This window comes from Crinia signifera, chromosome 4, assembly GCF_055691185.1.
Source record: "Crinia signifera chromosome 4, ASM5569118v1, whole genome shotgun sequence".
Taxonomy (NCBI): Eukaryota; Metazoa; Chordata; class Amphibia; order Anura; family Myobatrachidae; genus Crinia; species Crinia signifera.
The window spans coordinates 204063268-204079925 of record NC_139220.1 but is presented as its reverse complement, the minus strand read 5'-3'; the positions used below and the strand labels follow the sequence as shown (position 1 = coordinate 204079925).

Sequence of the window (16658 nt, the reverse complement as noted above, 5' to 3'; positions counted from 1 at the left end):
TGTGTACACAGCTTTAGATTTGGTGGGGTTTTACTGCAAAGTGTGATCTATATTGCAGTTTAAAAATAAAGCAGTCAGTATTTTCCCTGCATAGAAACAAAATAACTCGCCCAAATCTAATTCTCTGTACATTTTACATCTGCCCCCCTGCAGTGCACATGGTTTTGTCCATCTAATAAGGAATTTGCCAGAAGGAGTGAACCAGAATAACCCCCATAGACAAGGAAATGCATTATTGTTTCCATTTGTATAACGCAAATAAATAAAATGATTGGCTTATAGACCTTTCAGTTTAGGAATTGTCCTAAAATTGTTAATTTTACTTTTAGGTGCTTATAATGTGTAACATGTGTTTGTGTTTTGTAGGTCATTGGTTGAGGAGTTCAGGAAGACTTTATGTGCACTGTGGCAGGGCAACCAAGCTGCATTCAGTCCGGAATCCTTATTCTATGTGGTATGGAAAATCATGCCAAACTTCAGGTAACTACTTTGTGAATAATCTATGATTGAGGGCTAATGCAAAATGATACATTTCTGTTAATCAGAAAGAAAGGTACTTGTTTCCTAGCACGGCCACAACGATCATAATCGCGGTCATCGGGGGTAAAATCGGGGCCATCGCGGGCATCGCATGCGCAAAAAAATCGGGTGCGATGGGCCAGACGCGATGCCCGCGATTTCCCCATAGAGAACAATGTTAAATGCCTCAATTTACCCGCGATGACCACGATTTCCCATAGGAAACAATGTGAAATGGCTCAATTTACCCAAATTATCATAGGAACAATGGTAAATGGGCCAAAAACACCCCTGAACATTGAAATGTCCCCCCAAAAGTAGTTTACGCCACCACGTGATCAATGTGAACCCGAAGCGTGGCGAGCGCAGCGGTACGCGTCCTCCGACCTTTTCATACCCCTACTATCCACTAGGGCGTGGAATTGAGAATAGAATAGTGTGGCGAGCGCAGCGAGCCACCGAGCCCGAAGCGTGGCGAGCGCAGCGTGCCCCGCGAGGGGACGCGGATACCTGTGAAGCCCGCGAAGGGACGCGTTTACCTGTGAAGGTATCCGCGTCCCCACGCGGGGCTCGCCACGCTTCGGGCTCGGTGGCTCGCTGCGCTCGCCACACTATTCTATTCTCACTCCACGCCCTAGTGGATAGTGGGGGTATGAAAAGGTCGGAGGACGCGTACCGCCGCCCCTCGCGGACTCGCTGCGCTCGCCACGCTTCGGGTTCACGTTCATCGCGGGGTGGCGTGAACTACTTTTGGGGGGACATTTCACCGGTCAGGGGGGTTTTTTGGGCTTTCTGGCCCATTTACCATTCTTCCCTATGATGATTTGGGTAAATTGACACATTTAACATTGTTTCCTATGGGAAATCGGGGTCATCGCGGGTAAATTGAGGCATTTAACATTGTTCCCTATGGGGAAATCGCGGCCATCGCGAGTGGACCATTTAAGCATTTTTAGGCGCACACGACGCGACCAACCCGATTTTTCCATGGAAAAATCGGGGGCATCGCGTCGGTCGCGTCGCAGGCCACTAAAATTACCCCCGATGGCCAAGATTTGTGGCCGTGCTAGGAAACAAGTACCGAAAGAAATTGATGGTTTGAGAGCATGGTACAATCAGTAAAAAGCTTAATATACCGGACTTAACAGCATTTAAGAAGGCGCTTGCAGAGTAACTCTTATATGTGGAGTTAAAGGACGAATTTGTAGACAAGACATGGCATTTTATTTCTGCACCTGTATCTATTATGCACTGCTTTATAGAGGATATTAAGCAACATAGCCCTGCTTCAGTGGAGATCACAATCTCATTTGGAGAGTAGGAGGAAACCAAAGCCAACAGAGTAAACACATGCAGACACCAGGACATTGGGGGTTATTCTGATTTACTCAGAAAGGCACAATCACCCTCTAATGGACAAAACCATATGCACTGCAGGTGGGGCTGATGTAACATGTGCAGAGAGAGTTAGATTTGGGTGGGGGGTGTACTTTAAACTGATATCTATACTGCAGTGTAAAAATAAAGCAGCCAGTATTTACCCTGCACAGAAACAATGAAACACCCAAATCTACTCTCCGCACATGTTACATCAGCCCCACCTGCAGTGCATATGGTTTTGTCCATTAGAGAGTGATTGTGCCTTTCCGAGTGAATCAGAATAACCCACATTATACAGACTGTGCTCAGAAAAGATACTACTCAAACCCATAGCCCCAGTGATGACCTGATGGTTACTTGCGGCTACAATTAGACCCATACTGCTTTCTTAATGCTCATGCAAACGACTGTAGTGTGTTATTAGAAATCAAGCATTGTGACATACCATAATAGGTTTTACTCCCCAAACTAACCGAAGACTGGCTCACATATACACCTCCTTTAACAAACCCCTTTAGCATAGTGCGAAGCATCTCCTCTAAATTCTACTTTGAGTGCAGTGTTTTATGAGAACAATTCAGTTCAAAGTGCTAGTAAATGGCACCTGGAATGAGTGCCCAGAGCTATTCAATTAGAGCAGAATTCTGACCATGTTAGTGCCACAATGTAAGGTGCGGGTGATCTGCATTACTCCCTACACTTAATTGGAGAATGCGATTTACAGTAACTGAAGGATATTCTTTTAACGCAATATCCTGCATCTCCAGACGTGGGGGCGCGATGTGGCTAATTTCAATATCTCTTTTCCTGTCTCTATTCAGAAGCGCATTGAATTGACCCCTATGAATGGTCTGCAAGCACAATTAAAAATATATTTAATTTGTTAACATTGGCACATATTTGGTATCTTCGTCCATACTTATTGTTTTCTTGAGTTAGTCTGCTTGACCTGAAACCACCTTTTTTCTTTTTTCTTTTCTTTGTGTTCAGGGGTTATCAGCAGCAGGATGCTCATGAGTTCATGCGCTACTTATTGGACCACTTGCATCTAGAACTTCAAGGGGATCCTGATGGCTCAAGTCATTCTGTCATGTCACAGGCAAACACCAGCCGGTCCTCGAGCAGCAAATGTTGTATGTAAGTGATTTCCTCACAACTGCGAAACAAAGGGCCTTATTCTGGTTCACTTGCAAAAGCATGTTCACTCTCTAATGGACAAAACCATGTGTACTGCACGTGGGGAAAAATGTAACTTGCAGAGAGAGTTAGATTTGGGTGGGGTTTGTACTTCAGAAGGAAAAGGGGGGACACGCACTAGGCAAGTCGAGCAGCGCTTAAACAATGAATAGTACCAATTGGTAAAAAGTGTAACAATTTTTACTGTTAAAAGTACATGCAAATAATACAAATGAACAAATAAGGGGGTGAGGTGGGGAAATAAACGTAAATTGGAATTAATGAAAATAATGGTAAAGAGATAAAATAGGAGGATGTGAATTGGTCCTCGCCTCAATTGGACACGTCTGTGTGATATATAAGGGTCACTTGTTGGAGACCAGGTAAGTGCACATTACCGGATACGAATTTGGATGTCCCACAGAAGTAGCAAAACTGGGAGTCCTCACGATGTCTGTGGCCAGATGGATTGCCACTGGAGGAGATGGAATACGCTTGGATTGAATCAGTCCTCTATTAGACGGCGAGAGAAGATATTTCCTTTGGTCTCAATCGCCGGAGGGTATCCAAAACGAAATCCCAGTAGGTGTTGCTGTAATGGGTTATGGCTTCCGTGTCTAGGGTAACTCACACTGGTAGGAGTTGCTAAGCACGGTGTCCGCCGTTTGGAGATATCCACAGTGGGAAATGAAGAATGGTAGTATCCACACTGAATGTAAGTGTTCACAGCGATGTCCAGAGGCTGAGGGAGGTCACCTGATGCGTTTCACTGCGTCCTGCAGCTTTATCAAAGGTATTTTCCTTCTTCTTTAAAAAGTGGGGAGTGACTACCCCCACACCTGAGCAGCTGCTTTAATTGAAGAACCAGCTCAATACCAGGCGCCTGATTATTCCTAGTGAATAACCTTTTTTCCTGGGTTTGTACTTCAAACTGATATCTATATTGCAGTGTAAAAATAAAGCAGCCAGTATATACTCAGCAGAGAAACAAAATAACAAGCAAATCTAACTCTCTCTGCACGTTACATCTGGTTTTGTCCATTAGAGAGTGAACTTGCTTTTGCAAGTGAACCAGAAAAAGGCCCAAAGTCCATATTACTTGTCGTCTTTCTGGCCACTTACTACTGATAGCTGTATTCGGTTATAATTCAGCATGTTCCGATAGGATTTAAGCAGCGGGCTGATTCTTCCAGATTTTGCACTGAAGGCCCTGGTTCCTACACTGTGCTTAAGGACTTATAACCTTAAGCAGGCTGGCTCTTTTAGGACAGGAGGTGTGTTCTCCAATTCTCTTGTGCCACAACAGCAATATATCCCTTGCGTCTTTGTTTTTTATGTCGGTGGATGTCTGTTAGAGGGTGTGCATTTTTTTTTGGTGGGGTTGTCACTTCATCATGTGTAAATCCTAATCTTTTCATTTTGGTGGCTTCCAAAATATCGAAGTTACTAAAGAGAAACTCCCTAGCCATTTCTTTATTTGAGAAATTAAGCTTGTTTGATCTCGGCCAACAACCTAAAAAATATCCTGGCTGAGTTTCTTCTTTTTATTGAAATTATGCTCCAAAGCATTGTCATGTCAAGCAGTGGCTTATGTAATGCAAATGAGGAAGATTGAAGGTTGAGGAACAAGTATCCGTGATCTTTCACCGACAATTGAATTAAAACAATGAATACATGTGTTGCGAAGGCTTAGCTAATTTATGCTGTCTGAATTCTAATTGTATATTACAGCAATGGAGCAAACACGGTGGTCACCTCTGTTTTTGGGGGCATTCTGCAGAATGAAGTTAACTGCTTAATTTGTGGAACAGAATCAAGGAAGTTTGACCCATTTCTAGGTATGTTTCTTTGTTGCATATTCACACATCCATATTGCAGAGTGCACACAAGGACTGACTATAACTATAGTTTTTTCTGTAAGCTATATAGAATTAACCACACTTTGCCCTTCAAACAAATTCCACAGCAGTATTTCATGTTTCACAAGCTCCAAGCAAAGCTTAGGGGTCAATGCAAACAAATAAAAAAAATTCCCAGCCGAACAAACCAAGTACATTGCAAAAGGCTTAATCCACTTGCAAAAAGCAATATGTTTGCTGGTGTTTCATCTGTTGCAGGCATAGCAGACTGAAATGTCACTGACACTGAATATCTAATCGGGCGGGTAAAACCCAGTGGGAGCTGCATAATTTAAGGGTAACCAAAACACTCTCTGTCTCTTTCTCTCTCTGTCTCTCTCTGTCTATCTCTCTCTCCCTGTCTCTTTCTCTCTCTCTCTCTGTCTCTCTTGTATGTAATGGTAGGCTTTCATGAATGTGATTTTTTTTTTTTTTTTATTGTTCCAACCTGATACACTTGCTAGCCTATTTATTAATGGAAGGCCAAATCTATAATGAGAAATTGAGTGCCAAGCCCATACGTGTTGTTTTGCAAGATCAGTATCCTCTCCTTGCCAGCAGATTTGGAAGAATAAAATAAAGGTCCGACTCCTCCCAGCTCCTCACGCTGTTCATGCCATTAGCTTTGTAGGGAGACTGGTGCAGCATTGTATGCAGTGTAGTAATTCCCAGACACTGTACTGTTCGATGATCTTTGCAGGGGTTTTCTCCATAGTCCGGTGACGTTCTACTATAGAACATTCCTGAATACTGTAGCTTTAGCAGGAAATATAAGGCTAATTTAAAATATTAGCGACTACAATTAGCTGAAAGTTTAAGAAAGGAGGCACAATCTGGGCAGGTAGGGCCAGGTACTATATTGTCAACATTATGAATGATTTGCTGGACTTTACCACATTAAGAACTTGCTAAAACATTACATGACCAGAGTGTTTCAAGTGTGCATGCAGTGTATATTATTGTAGGTAATGCAGTGAGTTTCATGTTCTGGACTTTGTATTTTTGTATCTCCTGGTTTAAAAAAAAAAAAAAGTTGTGTTTTCATATATTTCTGACCTGTTTTAAAGCTTGATGACTCATGGACCAATTGTATTGCTGTGCAATTACATGTAGTTCCTCTTCCCTGCCTGGGGTGTCTCTCTCTGGTCTGTATTACAGCACTGATATGCAGTCCAGACCTGTGCTAGAAGCACCACAGCCGAGAGCTACGCCCCAGGCAGGGAAAAAGAACTGCATGGGTTTTGAAAGATGCAGGGTTCTAGAATGAAAACTAATGTATGCAATCAGTATCAAATGGCCAAGTGCAGTTTTTCAAGATTCTTGAAAAACAGCCTATAGCAATTTATGCCTCTGCTGTGAATTTAGAGTATTTCTTTTGATGGTTAGAATGTTGTCATGCATCAGTCAATGACCGTGGAGATGCTGCCACATCCCTATGTATTCATATGTATTGTGCATTATAAGCCATTTTAACATGTTTAATTTTCCTGCTCCACCGACAGATTGATTATCATCGCCGGCTGTCATTTAGTGGTTCTGTTGTGCCAGCGGGTCAGAGGATTTGGGGGCATCACAGCACCAGATGCATGGGGGCTTTAAGTCTACAGTGAGATGATAGACTCCCTTTTTCTTCACAGATCTTTCTTTAGATATTCCTAGTCAGTTCCGTAACAAACGTTCAAAGAACCAAGAAAATGGACCAACCTGCACCCTTAAAGGTACAGCTTAGTGCCCACTGTCTAACTTCATGCTGATATGTGTTCACATTAATCATAGGATTCATTGAAAGTCCATGCGATTTAAAGTGTAATCCACAATGTGAAGCTGTAATGGGCTACGTAGGGGGGTTATTTTAGTTGATTCGGTCCCCTGTGTGTTCGTACGGGGGACCAATGTTTTTCTGCGCATGTGCAGATGCTGGGTGCGATTGGGCACAGCGAACTACATTCTGGTGGACTTGCAAGTCCACCAGAATAAGGTCCACCAGAATTGGGAGTCCACCAGAATAAGGTCCATTATCTGTGTTATTATGTGTAAGTACACTGGCAGGCATGCTGAGATGTGTACTGTTTCCATGTTGGATATTCACTATATTAGTTCTCCTTTTTAATTACCTCCTTTTAAAACACACCATAGGATTACATGTATCCTAGCTTTACCATAGCCAGACCTCTTTTTGCAGTTTAGACATCTTTTAACTATGTATGTATGCTCGTTATTTTATAATCATAGGACCAATGAGCACTTGTAATATGTGTGTGTGTGTGTGTGTGTGTGTGTGATAGACTGTGAATCTGGGGCTAGCATTGAAACGTGTATAATATTGTTGGGGCCTCACCTCATGAGAATACTGGAGCTCTCTTCACTCATGTGCTTCACCTTCCCGTTGTTTACTGTACCATACTCCCTACAACAGAACCTAACCCTTAGTAGTAGTTTGTTTATTTATAAGGCGCCGCAAAGTGTCCGCAGCGCTGTACATAGCAAACAAAAAACAAATTACAAGGTAACGTACAGGGTGTGTTGATAAAATACAGCACCCTTGGTTTCTGCCACCCTGCTGCTTGTTTTAGGTTTCTGACCACTGATATAGCAATGTTTGTATACAATCTACAGATATAGCCACCGTTGCCTCAATGTGTGCATCATGGCATGCTAAGGTACCAGACCGCAAGTAGTCACACCCAGCGATCGCCTCATAGGAATGAATAGTGCGCGACTCATTCACGGGCATACTTGCCACGCCAGCTATACATTGCGGCAAAACTGAATGTGGCCACATCTGCAAATTTGAAGACAAAGGGTGGTCACACCAAATTTTGATTTTGGATTTCCCATCTGTTCATTCACATTGCATTTTGTTAATTGATGAACATAAATTATTAACATTTATTTTTCTTTTTTAAGTATTTTTCTTTGCAGAAGTGTTAGGCAGGTGTGGGAGAAATGCTACATAGTTTTAGGCTAATCTCAAGAACCACTACAGATTTTGATGCTGTTTCACCATTTATAGAACATTGGACATTGACGGTTTAGGTGTATTAAACATTATTCAAGGACAAAATAGAGCTGAGCAGTGACTATTTTAGTATGAGACAAATGGCAGTGCTCTACAGTGCACACAATGGCCAAGAGTGGTACTGCAGTAGCAGTGCTGTCCCAGAAAGCTTCAGTAAACATCTTTTACATATGTCCCTGCTTCCATCTGTCATTAATGCTCTTCCTTCACCTGCTTCCAAGAGTCATCCTTAATATAGGCAAGTCTTTCCCATGAGTGTCTCTGCCTCCTAATTCCTCTTGTGTACCTATCACCTCCTCTCCCCATATATACCAGGGTTGCCGACTTTCTCATTCTCCTCTCCGGGAGAAGCCCAGAGAGGAGAGATTCAGTAGCCGCTCAGGGGGCGGGGCTTAAGCGTGACATCACTAATCCCCGCCCCCATGCTGGTAAACCAGCGAATTCAGTGATCTCCGTGGAGGGGGCGGAGCTAAAATGACGCGATTGTGTCATTTTAGGTCCGCCCTCTCCTCTGAGACCCGAGGATTGCGGCATTTTAATGCCGCGATCCGGGGGACAGCGGGGGTCCCCCCCTGAATCCGGGAGGGTTGCCCACCCTTCCGGGGGGCCGGGAGGGAGCCCCGATTTTCGGGAGACTCCCGGAAATTTCGGGAGAGTCAGCAACCCTGATATATACCTCTGCTCCCTGCATCGCCCAAGTGTGCCTCTGACCCCTGCCTTCCCATATGCACTTATTACCAATACTTCCCATATGTACCACTGACCCTCTGTTCGCATGAATGCCTCTGACTCCCCATAGTGCCTCTGCCTCCCCATAGTGCCTCTGCCTCCCCATAGTGCCTCTGCCTCCCCATAGTGCCTCTGCCTCCCCATAGTGCCTCTGCCTCCCACCTCCCCATGGGTGCCTATGATCTACCCTCCCCCATATATGCCTCTTACCTCCCCCAAGCATCCTACTGTCTTACCTCCCCCAAGCATCCTACCTCTGGCCTCTTCCTCCCTATGTGTTTCTCTGCCACCTTTCCCCATATGTTCTTTTTGACCCCTCTTACTATCTGTGACTCTTCCTCGACCACCATCCCTACAACGCCTTTCTCCCCTGCCTAAGGCTGGTGGCTGCTCATCAGAAGCATAGAGATTAATAGGACAATGGGGACCAGAGCAGTGACTATTTTAGTGAAACACGTAAAAGAAAAATATGTAATTTGCCAATAAACCTCGGTCCTTTTCTTGTGTGTTTTCACACCGAAGAAATACCCGTGTTAATCAGCAAACTACCAGGTAGAAAAAGTAAAGTTACTGGGTTAAATATTTCTGTGTGACAGTGAATTCAGACAAGGACTGGCAAAATGACTGGCAGTTGAAAGCCGGGATTTAGGGGCTATTCTTTCTGAAATGGTGTCTGTCTAGTGTATGTAGTATGTTATCTCACCAGGTGTTATGTAGCAGGCATGCCTTGCTTGTCTTTGGTCCATCCATTAACCTTCTCTTGTGTTTGCATTAAAGACTGTCTACGCAGCTTCACAGACCTGGAGGAATTGGATGAGACCGAGCTTTACATGTGCCTAAAATGCAAAAAAAAACAGAAATCCACCAAGAAATTTTGGATCCAAAAGCTACCAAAGGTACCATCAGTTCTAACACTAAGGGCAGAAAAAATCCTTTTTGTGAAGGAGTCTCATGTTAGTGAATTTAAGCAAGGCATCCCATTCAACATAAGACTGCTACCACAGCCCATAACGCAATATAATAATGATATCCTTTCCTCAATTTGTAGAAGTCTCCATATTTACAAGTTGCAACACTAGAAGTAAACCTAGCTTATGAAATTAAGTTCTGTTTTCTCTAAATTTTAATAAGTCATTCCAGTAAGTGTACCCCCCCCCCCCACTCCACACCAGAAATACAACTATTTCAACGTGCCTTGTAACACCTTTCATACATTTTGCATAATACACTATGTTGTAGCATCCTTGCCGTAATGTAGGTAAGAGGTTTTTTGTTTTTTTTGTATGATCATTAGTGATTTACTAAATTACTGTTGTGAGCCAGGGTTGGACCCGGGAAGTACCTAGAAAACAGGGCAGCGTGGGTCCTCTCCAAGCAGCAGCAGAACGCTTAACACTGCTCCCATGTGCAGTGTAAACCTGGCCACTCTGGGTTCTGTCACATGTTGGATTCAGGATTTTAGTGTGGAAGTGGTATTATAAAAGTAACCTGACAGTTTGGAGGTGAGCTGGGGGCCAAGAAAAAAAAAAAAAACCTCTTGAGGTGTCCAAGTGAGCTAAAAAACTAAAATTGTTGTGCTCCTCCTTGGGTCCTATGATGATGCTCCTGCTCCTCCTATTCCCCCCCCCCCCCCCCCCCTCTTTCAAGGTCACCCGACAGGTGCACTCATTACTCACTGTCACATTTTAAAAGATCCACATGTGGAGCTAATTATTTCACTTGTGATTCTATGTTCAGACCTGGAAAACGTGCACTGTTGGGGGGTACTTGAAGACCAAGGTTGAGAACCACTGGTCTATCACATTCTTATTTATTCTACAAATGTTATTGAATTTCAAAGGCAAATACGGAATCGGCATGCATAAAAAGAGGCTAGCGAAGACGGTGTAATTTTGCCACTTTTATAAATCCTATGGCCCCCTCTATAATACAGTGTACAGTTCTGCTCACCGCTCCATAAAAAGAACATATTGGAACTTGAAAAGGTTCAGAGAAGTGCAACAAAATTGATTTAAGGGATTAGTCATTGGGTTATAAGGAAAGGCTAGCCAGGTTAGGTATGTTTACAACGGAGAAGATGCGTCTAAGGGGGATATGATTGACATATACAAATGCTTAAAGGGTCAATACAGCAAACTATTGGCGATCTGTTTACCAGAAGGACTGTACACAGGACAAGCGATCACCCCCTAAGGTTAGTGGAGAGGAAGTTTCTCACCCAGTGAAGGAAGGCTTTCTTTACAGTAAGCGCAATTAATATATGGAATACTCTGCCAGGGAAGGTTGTGACTGCAGATACAGTTGATATGTTTAAAAATGGTTTAGACAAATTTGTAACAGAAAATAGTATCCAGGGGTATAATCATTAATGATATTGTACTATAATGATTGGACAGCCACTTTGGTCATCGAGGACTCTGGTTTATGATGAATAGACCGTAACCTCATCCGGTGTATTAATTTGGACTAATGTCTATCAGAAATTATACTTTAAAAGGTTTAAATCCTTTTTTGACACCTCTGTATAATTATGAATATTTACATTCATAAACATTTTAAGCCTTTTTGTAATGTGTGTTTTTTCCATATACCAGTATATTTCTTTATAATATATAATTATTATAATTAATTATAAAAAATATATAGAATTATCATTTATAATAATAATTTATAATTATTATATATTTTTTACATTATATAAATGTGTTGATCAAACATGCCCATTAAAAAGAAGAAAAAAAGTCTAGCCTAAATAATAACAGCACTTCTATAAATGCTGTCCCACTTCAAAATTGGGTATAATATCACACTGTAATACATTTGTGTATTGGATGATATATATTTAACCTTTTATATTGCACAACATTTTATCTAACCCTGTAAATGGAGCTACAGTGTTAAATGAAGCCATACACAAAACGTACATGTGTTTAATGAATGTACCTAAGAATGCCATAGCCGGCTGCAAACCAGTTTCTTGTCTCAGTCTCATACATACAGTATGTGCTTCCTCCCGATCAGCTTCTCCTAGAGCAGACAGCTGGTCATCCAGGGGAACAACGTGTGTGTGTGTGTGTGTGTGTGTGGAGAATAACACAGACCTTCATTTCTGTTGTATAAAATGTTGTTCAATCTATATAATGAACATCTTTGAAGATGAGAATGGCTGCTCTTCTACTTTGACAATGTGTGCTGCTTGGTTTACAGGTTCTTTGCTTACACTTGAAAAGATTTCATTGGACGGCTTACCTTAGGAACAAGGTGGACACGTACGTAGACTGTCCATTGCGAGGACTGGACATGAAGTGTTTTTTGCTTGAGGTAATATATTTAGTAATGCTACAAAGTGTATAATGTAGAATAATGTGCTGATACCCTCTGGCATTGCAAGTACTTAATACCGTCGTATATGGTGTGGCGGGAATCAGTCAGTTTGGGGTCTGTGGCGAATGCCTTCTTGATCCAACAATTCTCCTTATCCGTAAAGAAACTACGCAGAATGTGCAATGGGAGAATCAGGGCAGACATGATAACTTCCTGCAACAAGTGCAAATTTGTGTGTGTAATGTCACTGGAACAAATGGTCCTTCACATACCTGTCCTTGGGGTTCAACTGGAATTTGAAAGTGTATCTTCTATTATGATGGCAGTGGGTAAAAAATATTTATTTAATTTAAAATGTGATCCAATTGTAATGTTTACTGCAGTCATTTTTATGGTTTGCTGAATGTGATTTCTTCATAACCGAAAGGAACCTTCCTTTCTCTTATTGCGAGACAGCCAGAAAATATGGGCCCAGAAAGTTGTCTCTACGATCTAGCAGCTGTTGTTGTCCATCATGGGTCAGGGTGAGTACAGTAATATTTTACTACTTGTTTAATCTACCTAATAACAAAATAGGGACATGCAGGACTTTAAGCAGTCATAGATATAGCCAAGATGTAAGAGAACTCTGCAGAGGAAAATAACAGCAAATTTTCCGAAATGACGCTGACTCTAGGGGAAATTTAATATGATGAGAGACTTGGTAAGAAATCTCCAGGTTTTTTTTTTTTTTTTTTAAAGCGGCAATCCTTCACACTGCATAAACAGTTTTGATTTTGCAGTGTAAAGGATTGCCTCTTTAAAAAAGCTGGAGATTTCTTACCACATCTCTGTTTCTGATTCTCTCGTCCTATTACATTTCACCCACTATTTCTGTGAGCGTCGCGCTTTGTTTTTATTGTATATATTAACCCACACTGGTTACTTGGATGATGCACAAAGAGTATGCATATTTTAGTGTTACTATGCTGATTATTTTATTTATTTATTTTTAATCTAAAATGCATTGCAGCTTTGCATAAAATCTTTCCTTTTGTTTTGGACAGAGTTGGTTCCGGTCATTATACGGCTTATGCCACTCATGAAGGACGCTGGTTCCACTTCAATGACAGTACAGTAACCCTGACAGAAGAGGAGACTGTGGTGAAAGCAAAAGCTTACATTTTGTTCTATGTGGAACGCCCGATCCCTGCCAGCCCAGAAAAACTCTGAATACCTCTGTTCATTCCCAAGAACTTCACACATGCCCACCCTCCACTAATACTTGATCGGAAAAGAATGTTTTGTGTTTTTCATGCACTTTCACAGCTAAGTGTGGCTGTTGGAGATAAAATAAGCTGTAATGACAGAACTTGTTTGCCACATATGCTGCCAAAGAGGTCTGCAGTTCCCTCAAGACAATGTAGATCTCCTCCAAAGAAAATGTTAGATGCATTAAATCCCTAAAATACACTGAAATTGTGATCAGGAGAAAAAAATAAAAAAAAGGAATAGTAAAGCATCCAGTGACATCATGTAAAGCTTGCATACAGTATGTGACGTGATAAAAGCCTCAATGTTGGCTGTGTTCCGTGTTCTAACCCAAGGAAATGCTGTCACCTGCTGGGGGAGACCAATGCAGCATCTTAAGCAAATAACTGGAACAGATGGAAAATAATCTAGTGACGAATCTGTAAAGGAACAGTGGGGAGCAGGCATTGGTTTGCACCATCCGTTGCGAATTGTATATAGCCATTTTTATTTTATATTTACGCTTTACCCCATCAGTTCAGACCTGGCTACACATTAAATAGCATAAATCCGTTTTTCCCAGGCTGTCTACAAGGCACGACCTCATTCCAGGTGTTGAGTATATTTATGCTGGAGCACAGGTAACCTTGGAGTAGGTGTATGAAGCAGTGTTAAGGGAGGAGATGTGCTGGTACTTTATCCGCCGGCCAATCAGCTCCTTTCTGCTAAGTTTCAGGCTGGGTTTAAAAAGGAACAGTTAGGAGCTGATTGGCTGGTGATAAAGTACAGTACCAGGCACTTTAACACTTCTCCCTTATCACTGCTTCATACATCTACCCCTTTATTACTCGCTCATTCATTTTGATTTAAAGATTAGTGCTCAATAATGGATATGCTTAAAACCTGGCCTTTTGAGGGGCATTTAGGACTAAGTTTGTGAAACACTGACATAGATGTTTGATTAGAACACTGTGAAGTGATATAATAGTCCTACCTATTTTGTTGCATTTTTTTTTTATCCTGCAAACTGATATATCTGCTCACCAGGGGCTTGAGTAATGACTCAAAGGTGCCTTGCCTTATCTCAGACCTCAAGCAAGAATTGTCTTTGTACATATCCATGGGAAGCATTTTTGAGCGTCTTTCTTAAAAGCAAAGTTATTTTATGGCAAAACTACCATTTACATTCCTTTTTATTAAATTATTTTAAATAAATTGCAGAATTGAATATAACTTGTTTAGCAGTTACTATAAAGCCTTTCCTGTGGCAACATTCCTAGTGCTGGGCTTATCTTATTGATCCACTTATCTGTTATTGATCTCCCTTTTTATCTTGTTTGTTTGACTGGCACTGCCATTTGTGTGACCAGTCCTTCCCTCAGAACATCTTCTAACCGTACCAATAATATCCATGGTGATAAACCAGCCCTGAAATGCATGGTTGTATCCATAACTGCTTATAGGGGTTGTGTATCCAATGCAGAGTGGAACCTCTCCATCCTGCTGCCCAGCTCTCAAATAATTCAGTGCCTGTATCCAATCCAAGTATGTATTGTCTTGCATTTCATTTCCCCTCTTAATGTAGTGCATTATCAAAGCCCAGTTTAGAGGGGGGTTTAAAACAAATGTAATTTCACAGTCCATAGTGCTATGTTGAGGCACATATGGCTATGCTGCTGCTGGGAACTTGAACAGAGAACTGTCTTTGGAGGAATTATGCGGAAGTTAATTGCCACTTTCTATACAGCTGCAGTACATCCAGTTACGCTGGACATATATTCTCAGATAAAATGCTTGATAGACCTTTTATCGGCAGCCTGACACTCCTCATATACCATGGGAATACACAGCGAGATATCTCACAGTACATAAGGCTACACCATATATGCGCGGTTCCTTGGGGTGGAAGGGGAGATCTATTTCTCTATTCTTCTGCTGTGAAGGAACAGGACGAATGTCCGTCGCGTGGCTGCAGAAATGCATCTTCAAAATATTGCATCGGATGGACATGCTAAATGATTTGGCATGTTTGAACTAATTGATATTTTCAGATTGGTCGTGCACATACACTGTACAATTATCTGTCCAATCTGCAGATATTGTGGCATAGTATAGTGTTTGCCCAGCATTAGGACTTGTTCTAAGTGTCAAACAAATAAGTCAGCCCTAATTTAAGTGATCTTTATATATGCCTGAGGTGTCCTTTCATGAATGGACTTGGCTATAGTCATATCAGACTGACAACACAATACTAATGTGGTGCTTTTGCAAATAGTTTTTACATGTGCACATTTTCTTTGTATCTGTGTTGTCATAGCCCTCTGTATGCGCTGCAAGTCTTGTCTGCTTGGCAGCCTCTACGTCCCTTTTATCATGGTGCTTCTGTTTAAAACACTGTCTAACAATTTAAAATGTCCCCATACTACTTGAGTATCTTGGCTTTAGCAACCAGTCTGAAGTAATTGGGACAGTTACTGAGCCTTCAGGATGCTTCACATTTTACGTAAGTTTGTAGTTTGTCATTTTAATAAACAACTATCCAACAAATGGATGGCAGGCACATGGTGGCATGCATTAGTAACCTGTTTATACTAAGGAACACCGATTTGATATGTATATGTTTGTATTTATAGGAATACCTCTCCAATTACTTTTTTACATCACTTTGCAGGTCCGCTGCATAGCTAAACATACTTTTATATTTGGATTACAATATATAGAAGACAAAGCTGCCTAACCCAAGCACCACAGTGGTTTTCTTGATCATTATCCATTTTCATAACACAATGAGACTGGATTCTTTTTCTGCTGTTCTGTGATATTTTTATAGTATGTAGGGAAAATGTAATTAAAATGGATTATGTGCATCATACAGCTGTCTGGCAATATTTTCACCGCTTTTTTTCGCTTTCGTCCTACCAATATAATTTGCTTCTTCCAATGAACTGGCATCGAGTGAAAAAATAATTGGTTTAAAACAAACAAAAGAAAACAGTCCCTGTCTGCGTGAACATGGCCTTAAGCAGGTTCACATTGAAACACAGGTAAAGTAAATTACAGAGAACAAAAAAAATAAAAATATATATATATATATTTCCTGACTCTTTTTTTTATTCTTAATATATTCGATTATTTTTGTGTAACCCTGAAGTTGCTGTTAGTAAAGATATGTTTATTATAACCACAAGTTGTCTACAGGTCTGAGTAAGACCACTTTGAAGTAGAACTGTTCATGCATTATCTGAATGTACTTAAAACTGCTGTGGATTTATTACCAAATGTACATTTTAATAGTACATAAGCATCCTAAGTCACAGACTGAGGATGATTGAATGGCCATTCCAAGTCCTGACCTTCCCTTCACCTTGGCACAATGGGTATTC

The 16658-nt window shown here is 41.3% G+C and overlaps 1 protein-coding gene across 2 annotated transcripts in view; it reads left to right on the top strand.

The window, feature by feature from the left end:
• The window catches only part of USP3 (ubiquitin specific peptidase 3), a 40428-nt gene extending 24060 nt beyond the window's left edge, over positions 1 to 16368 (top strand). For both annotated transcript variants that reach the window (XM_083183492.1, XM_083183493.1), the window contains 8 exons: positions 367 to 480; positions 2890 to 3036; positions 4807 to 4913; positions 6611 to 6691; positions 9499 to 9617; positions 11929 to 12042; positions 12502 to 12569; positions 13092 to 16368. In XM_083183492.1, the coding sequence (XP_083039618.1) occupies positions 367 to 480; positions 2890 to 3036; positions 4807 to 4913; positions 6611 to 6691; positions 9499 to 9617; positions 11929 to 12042; positions 12502 to 12569; positions 13092 to 13257 (916 nt within the window). In that variant the 3' untranslated portion in view covers positions 13258 to 16368. The remainder of the gene's footprint in view (positions 1 to 366; positions 481 to 2889; positions 3037 to 4806; positions 4914 to 6610; positions 6692 to 9498; positions 9618 to 11928; positions 12043 to 12501; positions 12570 to 13091) is intronic.
• Positions 16369 to 16658: the final 290 nt, after the last annotated feature.